Genomic DNA, 8650 nt, shown 5'->3' with positions numbered 1-8650 from the left:
CAAGACTGTGAATAGACTCTCTGCCCCCAAATGAGTCTTTAACAAGTGTGCCAGGTGATTTTGATGGGCAGCCAGGTTTGAGAACATTTAGGTTGGATGACTGTCCAAAAGTTTCAACTAGAAATGCCCATTTGTCTATTTCCCCTGGACTTGCCAAGTGAGCCTTTGTCTGGGTCACTTTACTTCTCTGAGATGGAGTTTTTCTCATCTCTAAAATTGGGTTTGAACTGGATGATACTCAGAGCAATCCTCTGGAGTGGATATTGTTACCATCATATACAGCTGAGAAAACAGGCTTTCAGAATTTAAACTTACCCCAAATCACAAAGCTGAGAAGTGGCTTCGTCTGAGTTTTACCATCTGCACTATACAGCTCTTTATGGGTCTATGTCTTTTCCCAGAAATTGGGCTGGGTTTTCCAGGACCATGAGGTATATGGGACTGGCATAGAGGAACAGGACAGCCCTGAACAAGTGTAATGGGCATCTTGCTACAGACAGGACATCTAAATCTCCCCATGTGGGGCTGATGTAGCAGGGAGTCCCTGGATGTTGAGGCCTGGGGAGATGTGCTGGGCTCCACGGGCAAGTGAAGGGTTAGATCCAGTCCTTTTGCTTAAATTGCTCCCTGTTTGGCCATAGCCAGGCATATAAACAGACAGGTACATACAAAGGGAGGCCTCTCCCAGAGGGGCTGAGGAGACCAGAGGATAGAGCCTCTAGCAGCCAATTGATTCTAGGAAAGCTTTCTGCAAGAGGGGCGTTTTGAACTGGGTCTTGCAGGATAAGTTAGAGTTTTGCAGCAGAGGAAGAGAGGGAGGACGTTCATTGCAGGCAAAGGGACCAGCTGGGGCAAACGAATGGTAGGGTAAGTGTATGTGGGGTCATGGGAAGAGCAGAGACTGGCAGTAGGTGACAGGCTCAGAGAGAGGCCAGAAGGGACCCATGGGAAGAGAGGGAGTTTTAGCTGGAGATTTCAAGGTTTTATTTAAGGTTTTGAAAGACCCTTTGGCTAAGAATGGAAATGGACTGGGGGGAACAATGGAAAGCAGGAAGATCACTCAGGGAGTTGCTAAGGTGGTCCAGGTAAGAGATGATGAAGAACTTCAGAGACATTCCAGAAAGCATAAGCTGGGTTTGGGGAATAATGCAAAGACGAAGAGATTTTGAAGGTGTCATTTAGGATTTTGGCTTAGGGAATAAGTAAAGCCTTCAGTGGACACAGGCATTACAGAAGGAGGAAGCATGGGGAATACTGAACCTACCCGTGACCCTTTAACTGAGCCCCCGGGGCGGGGGGGCAAGCACTGTGCCAAGCACTTTATACACAGAAGGTGATATAATACTCAGAACCACCCTAGGAGATGGGAACTTATTGCCTGTGTTTAAACAAAGGATGTAAACAGCTTTTCTGAGATTAGCAGGCAGCAGGGCCAGAATTTGAACCCACATTTGATTCCTAAGTCTGTATGCTAGAGCTCCACTCAGTTCTGCTTGACGGAACTACCAGCCATTCCTTAAGACTCAGCTCAAGGGTAGGTGCCTCTGGTGAGCACTCTCTGATTCTTCCTGGGCTCCTCCTCTGGGCTACTTGTGCATGCTTCTGTTGTCACTCCCTTGGCAGTTCACAGACCCCTCTGCTTTCAGGGCCGGGCAATCTCTTCAGAAAACTCCTGGGACAGGGGTGGTCCCAGTCAATTTTGCATCCCCATTGCCTAGAACATGTGGATTGGCTGACTGAATGCTAATTATTCTAGGCAATTCTATTTCCTTCTCCTCTCTTTTGAGGAACAAGTTCTGCTAATAATGGTTTCTTACACATTTACGTGTTTCTTTATACTGTTCCTTTCTCCCTATCTCCACTTCCAGAGCGTAGCACTTTTTTTTTTTAAGTTTATTTATTTATTTTGACAGGGTGGGAGAGGCAGAGAGAGAGGGAGAGAGAGAATCCCAAGCAGGCCCCAGGCTGTTAGTGCAGAGCCTGACACAGGGCTCTATCTCATGAACCGTGAGATTACAACCTGAGCTGAAATCAAGAGTCGGACACTCAACTGACTGAACCACTCAGGCACTCCAGCACTGACTTCTTTGAGATCATAGAGGAAGGGCAGCTAAGTGATGCCCTAAGCAATCTAGGCGGCTTCCTGTTTGGAGGTGTCCCTGAAGCTGGAAAAATGAGCCAGAGCTACTTTGGTAAAGAAAGGTGGGAGGGGCACTCCAGGTAGATGAAAAAGCATAGTAAAAGAAGGCACAGAGGTGTGAACTGTTTGGTCTGCATGGAGGAATATGAGTTTAGCCTGCGTCCTACAGATAAACATGCTTGGCTGAGACTCGTGGAACAGATGTCAGAGGGGCTAGTGGGGGGTTACGGAACTTGAGCTTTGGTGTTTTTCTCTACACAGTTGACCCCTGAACAATGAGGGCATTAGGGGTACCCACCTCCTGAACAGTTGAAAATCCGTGTGTAACTTTTGATTCGCCCAAAACTGAACTGCCAATAGCCTACTTTTCACCACAAGCTTTACAGATAACCGTTGATTAACACATATCTTGTATATTATATATATATAATGTACTGTCTTCCTACAATAAAATAAGCTGGAGAAAAGAAAATGTTATTAAGAAAACCATAAGGAAGAAAAATATATTTATGGTCCTGTACTGTATTTATTGCAAAAAATCCATGTATAAGTGGACCCACACAGTTTCAAACCCCTGTGGTTCGAAGGTCAACTGTATGTGATCAAATACGTGCGTGTACAGGGCATAGTGGATACGGGGGGGGGGGTGAATACTTGTATCTGAGGGGTCAGGTAAGACTTAGGTTTTACTGCATTTCAATTTTTTGTATACCAACGATAGTACTATTTATTTCCCTGTTGCTCTGTGCCTGGCACAGCACTTTACATGCATTATCTCATCAAACCCTGCCAACCTTCTGTGAAATAGGTGTTATTACCTTTATGCATAAGCTGGAAAGGAGGCGCAGGCTGATTAATAATGTTCCCAAGGTCACATGGCTAGAAAGCTAGCCCAGCTCTGAAGCGTTCTTAGAGTTCTAGACTATATTCTGCTAAGAAGATCCTGACGTCAAGGAATCTGTCTTTAATTTTTGTGTGCCCAGACCTAGGTCTTAGAAGACGCCTAATAAACATCAGTTGAATAAAGAATGGATGACCTTCCACTTTCTCCCCGCGACAAGCACGTGCTAACGTCACTGGGAAACCTCCATACCACCAGGGGGCGCAGTACCCTTCTCTGTGCAGCGGGGCCTGCTGAGGACGCCTAGCTTCCTCTGGTTCTCTGGCTGGAGCTCAGCCAATCGCCGCGCTCCGAGAGAGCAGGCGCCGGTGGGCGGGATCCCGGGGCGAGGGCCTGCGGGCCGCTGGGAGTGGAGACCTCGGTGCTCCAGGCGAGTGAGCGGGCGGAGGACGGGGTCCGGACGGTGCAGTGCGGGCTGCGGCGCAGGTGAGCACGCGGTCCCGGCGGGCAGTTCCCTCCCCCAGAGCGGCCGCCGGGGCCGCCCGTTGCCGGGGGGACGGCTCCAGGCAGTGACCTCTGAATTAGGGAAGGGTGATCGCGAGTGTCTGCTCCCGCCCCGGCCTGACAGCTCCTCTCTTCCCAGGGCTCGGAAGCTGAGTCTGGGCTCCCAGCAGACCCTTTACGACCAGGGCTTCTCGGCCTCAGGCACGTGGGTGAGAACGGACGCCGACAAGGCCACGAGCGTGGTTGGATAACGGGCAGGGCCTGGGAGCCCAGAGGAGGGAGAAGGGCAGATACTTGGACGTGGACCTCAGTTGCGCTCCCATCTCTGGGCTGGTCTCGAGTGACGGTCAGAGTCGGTCCTTCCACCCTGTCAGATCTCATCTGCCCTTGTTAACAGTTCTCAAATCTCGGAACTGCGGCTTCGGGTCTCATTGGGTCTCCGGGGCGCCGGTACAAGGACAGGCTTCCCGGGAACCCACTTGACCTTTACCGGGCACTCAGGCTCCCTCTGTGTTGGGCCGGAAAGAATACGTTCCAGTATTTACTGCTTTCATTTTGATACCCCAGGGATGACTTGGAGAGTATTTAGCTTCTTGGAATCAGAAAAGTAGCCTGCTGTATTTCTGCCGCCTTTTGAGGGCGAGGGGGTGGGTGACTGCTGTGATTTTACATTGGCGGGTTGTCTGAGCTGTCATTCATTCATTCAACAAACTGTTTGGGGGAGCTTTATACCAGGCGGGGGGGTGGGGGGTGGGGGTGGTGCACACAGACATGGTCCTTGCTCTCTTGGAGCTTAAGTGTTTTGAGAAATGCAGATAAGTAGGGGAGGCTGCCAGCCCAACATCTGTCACAGAAAAGTGGTTCTAAGTGTTGAATAAATGAATGAATTGACTAGTTGGGGAATGGTTAGAGTGGGCAGGACGACAGAGAGACCTTTGCTGCATGTGGGGAGTGATATGAATTGTGGACTCATGCTTGCTATGCTTGACGGCAAATGAGGGATCTGAATGGAGGATTGCTGTTTAGAGTAAGTGTTTACTTATAGGGAATTTGCATAAAAGGAAAGAAAATGAAGTATTAGGTTTGAGGTTCTTCATCGGAGTTTTAACAACTTCTAAGTCTTATGATTTCACAAATTTGAGTAATCTTAGAGTTTGCCCAAGAGGGAAGCTCTTCCAGATAGTGACATGCCAAGTAGATGGGAAGAAATTGCAGGAAGCTCTCCCCAAGTCCAGGACTTGGAGGAAACAATACACCTGTCTGCAATGTGTTCTTACCACTAGAAAGAGCACAAGCATTGAAGTTTGGAGAGGCCTGGATTCAAAAGCTGTGGCTGTGTCACTTCTAGTGATCCTGGACAAGTTAACATAATGTCCCTGAGCCACTGTGGCCTTAGACACAAATCTGGGCTGATAATTCCTGCCTCATAGAGGTGTTGTAAAGATCAGGTGATGACTAGTGTGTGACTTGTCCAGCATAGGGCCTGGTGCTAAGACAAAGGACCCAGAGGGGAACCTTGAGGCTGCTGCAGTCTTTTTCCTTGATGATGATCCATTATAGTCTTGGTGCACAGAACACTGGATTTCTCCAAAGAGAATTGGAACCAAAAAGAGAGAATCATTTTATCCTTGGTGAGGTTTCAGTTGTACACTTTAGACCAGAGATAGCCAAGTTGGAGAAACACCTACAGAGTGCAAATGGAATGATCTTTTAGTTGAGACTTTGGGCAAGTTAGTTAACCCTCTGATAATGCCATCTACCTCTTAGAGTAGACATGACGATTAAAGGGAATACTGTATATAAACTGCTTAGCCCAAGGACTGGCACGTAAGAGCTTAATTTACTTACTTTCAGGACGCTCCAGAGCCATTCCACCTTTTTTTTTTCTGCCATGGGCTTGTACAGTGGTTTTCTTTGTTTTTTTTACAGAAAAACTCAAGCCCTAGTTTTTCAGTGTTGGTGATATTTTTAGGAGTTTATTATGCAAAATGAGGGTATGGGCTTGGTTGAAGAGAATGTATATTGTTATTTATCTATCTATCTATTTTTGAGAGGGGGTGGAGGGGCAGAGAGAGGGAGAGAATCCCAAGCAGGCTCCACGCTCAGCAAGGAGCCCAACGTGGGGCTTGATCTCCTGACTGTGAGATCATGACCTGAGCCGAGATCAAGAGTTGGATGCTTAGCCAACTGAGCCACCCAGGTGCCCCGAAGAGAACGTATTTTGAAAGAGGTTTGGGCAGCAGTTTTGTAAAGTATAAATATATCTCATTGTTAGGGAAATCAAGGTCAGAATAGGAAAAAATCATCATTTATATAACATCCAGAATGGTTGAGTAATGGATTAGGGTTTTGGCCACTTAAATATGCTCCTTATTATTTTTGTGAGGCAAAGAAACTACTTCTCATTATCTTGGAGCCAGGAGACTCACAGTGGGACTACACATGGTAGGAAAATTATGGCTGGCTGTGTTCATGGAGAAACTGCATAGAGCGGAGAAAGGCTCTTGTCCATTCCTGTAATGTTGGCAAACTGCGGAGGCAGGGCCTGGGGTCAATAACAGACTTGAATCTTTGGTAGGTAAGCTCAGAGGTTCCCTTGTGGGGAACACTGCCATGCATGGTTGTGTAATTGTCAAAGAGCATAGTACATAAAAGAGATTCTTCCCCCTTTCCCTAACAATCATGTCTTTGAAAACTGCCTAGGTTGTTTCAGGGCCCGAACTGTTGCCTAAAGCAAGGTACCCTCTTGGATTACTCTGCCTGGGGTGGATGCTCAGTAAATTGTGCCAGGCTGCCTGGGAAGTGGAGAGCCCCAGTGGGTTGGGTTGTCCATATTCGGGGAAGAGGGGGTGCTGGTTTCTCCCTAATGCGGCCTTGTGCTCTTCTGCAGATGTCATGTGGCCTGTGCTCTGGACCGTGGTGCGTACCTATGCTCCCTATGTCACATTTCCTGTGGCCTTTGTGGTCGGGGCCGTGGGTTACCACCTGGAATGGTTCATCCGGGGAAAGGATCCCCAGCCCGCGGAGGAGGAGAAGAGCATCTCTGAGCGCCGGGAGGACCGCAAGCTGGATGAACTGCTAGGCAAGGACCACACCCAGGTGGTGAGCCTTAAGGACAAGCTGGAATTTGCCCCTAAAGCTGTCCTGAACAGAAACCGCCCGGAGAAGAACTAATGGAGGACACAGAGCCCCATGGGTCCTTCTGTGGGCCATGAGTGGCCCTGCCACCGTGTCTACCCGGCCCCAGAACCCACATGTCATTTGCTTTGTTGCTTCTCCTGGCCCTTCCCGCACCACCCAGCCTTGCACATACTGGCTGCTGTTCTGTTGCCAGGCAGACACGTGAGCAGCCGAGGGGCCAGTGAAGAGGAAAGGCCCTTGGGGGTTCTGGCCTGAAGGTTGCATCCGTTGTGTGGTGCGCAGGCTTCTGCGCTTCTGGGCGTGCTGCTGGGAGAAGTGTTATAAACGATGGCCGTCTGCGTCTGCGGGGAGGCTCTTCGGCCTCGGCGGGGAGGGGCTGGAGTTGGGGCTGCCTTAGGAGGCATGCCTGCAGGCCTAGTTCCTGTGTGCACTGGGAAGAATTCAAAAAGCTACCTGGCTTCTTTCACTAGTTTGCCCTCTTCCTGTGCTCATTCTTCCTGAAATCCTATCCTATCAGGTCAGGAAAGAGACTCCTCGGGGAGGAAAGCCTTTTTCTGTTCTTGGAAGTCCAGGCAGTTTGCCTTGGGACAGGTGAATTTGCTTGAAAACAGTCATGATTTTTCACCCCCCCCCCCCATCACTGTATGGTACAAAACTTGATTAAAGTGGCATCTGAGAACCATATTGATTGAATCCTATCTTCCAGATAGTGTTGGGGTCTCCTTAGGAGTTATGCAAGTGCAGGCACTTCAGGGGTGGATAATACTGGCCTTTAACTAAGGGCTCCGGGGCCCAGGCAGTGAGTCCTGGACGTGCAGGTTCCCAGCAGCCTTTTTATCATGATGGGAAGAGGCTTATAGGATATTTCAAAGTGTGAATTCAGTGTAGACCAGGGAGCTTAAGAATTGCTATCAAATTTCCCAGTTGTACACAGAACTACATTTTTCCCTATAAAAATAATATATATACATTAAAGAACATTTGGTAGAGATTTAAAAAGGGTCAGCCCCATGCCCAACCCCAACTAGGGCTCTAGTACAACTGCAAAGGTAGCATTTTGTTCCCTTTCACTAATTCTTGGCATAGGTTTTTAAGATTTTTACATTATTGTCCACTTAATTTTATATTCTTTCTTTACATAGTTTCTCATATCGTAATCATTTTTTCTATCTTATCACATGGTCTTCACAATCCTACTTTAATAGCTTCACAACTGCCCATCAAGTGGGAAAAACGTAGTTTTCAGTAATTTCCCAGTTGCTGGACATTTGGATTGTTTCTGGTGGTTCACTAGTGTAAATATTGCAATGAATATCTTTCATAAAGCTTTTCCTGCATTTTGGAGTCCATGGCAGGAACCACAAATGGCATTTTGGGTGAAATGGATGTGCAGTTTTGAGGACCTTGATGCATAATACCAAAGGTCTTTCTTAAATGGCTGCAGGAATTTATACTAAACGCTGCCGCTTAAGATGTCACTAGTGCTGTTGGAAGGGCAGTGAGAGCAGAGGGTGGGAAGAGGTGTAAGAACCTATTGTCCATGAAGTCAACTGACATTTAACCTAAGTGAGCAAAAGCAAGAAAGGAGCATATGATGAAGAATGAACTGTCTTTCAAGGTGATGGTGGTGGGGGTGGGGGTGGGGGTGGGTTTGTCCTGCTTCTCTTCTCTTGGGATCTGAGGCCTGCTGGTATAACAGGTGGGCAGAGGTGGAATTCCTGAACAGGTGGGTGGGCGGAGCTGGGAAGATGTGGAAGGGGGTGGCCAGAGGAGAGAGCAAGTCGTTAGTGGCCCTCCTCAGTCCCTGAAGCGAGTGGGAATGCTGAAATGAGCCACTGTTGCTTTTAGGGAATAAATCTAATGAGTGTGTGAGTGTCTACCACTGAGGTAAGCATGAGATGTCTGGTTTTGCAAGGGTGTGCCGAGCTCAGCTTGGTTAGCCCGCTGGCAGGTGACAGACCAGTGCTGCCGCCCTGTGGTGGTCCTGAGCATGACCAAGCCTGGCAGCCCTTCCCTGGGCTTAA

The 8650-nt window shown here is 48.4% G+C and overlaps 1 protein-coding gene across 1 annotated transcript; it reads left to right on the top strand.

The window, feature by feature from the left end:
* The first annotated feature begins 3338 nt into the window (after positions 1 to 3338).
* SMIM12 (small integral membrane protein 12) lies at positions 3339 to 7308 on the top strand. Its single transcript, XM_040468716.1, has 2 exons — positions 3339 to 3467; positions 6376 to 7308. Exon 2 carries the CDS (start codon positions 6381 to 6383, stop codon positions 6657 to 6659), a length of 279 nt encoding a protein of 92 aa, XP_040324650.1. The 5' UTR covers positions 3339 to 3467; positions 6376 to 6380; the 3' UTR covers positions 6660 to 7308.
* Positions 7309 to 8650: the final 1342 nt, after the last annotated feature.

Source organism: Herpailurus yagouaroundi, unplaced genomic scaffold, assembly GCF_014898765.1.
Source record: "Herpailurus yagouaroundi ecotype Mexico unplaced genomic scaffold, PumYag 77, whole genome shotgun sequence".
NCBI classification, from domain to species: Eukaryota; Metazoa; Chordata; class Mammalia; order Carnivora; family Felidae; genus Herpailurus; species Herpailurus yagouaroundi.
Note: the sequence above shows the minus strand (reverse complement) of the source record. Positions and strands in the feature narration are given on the sequence as shown.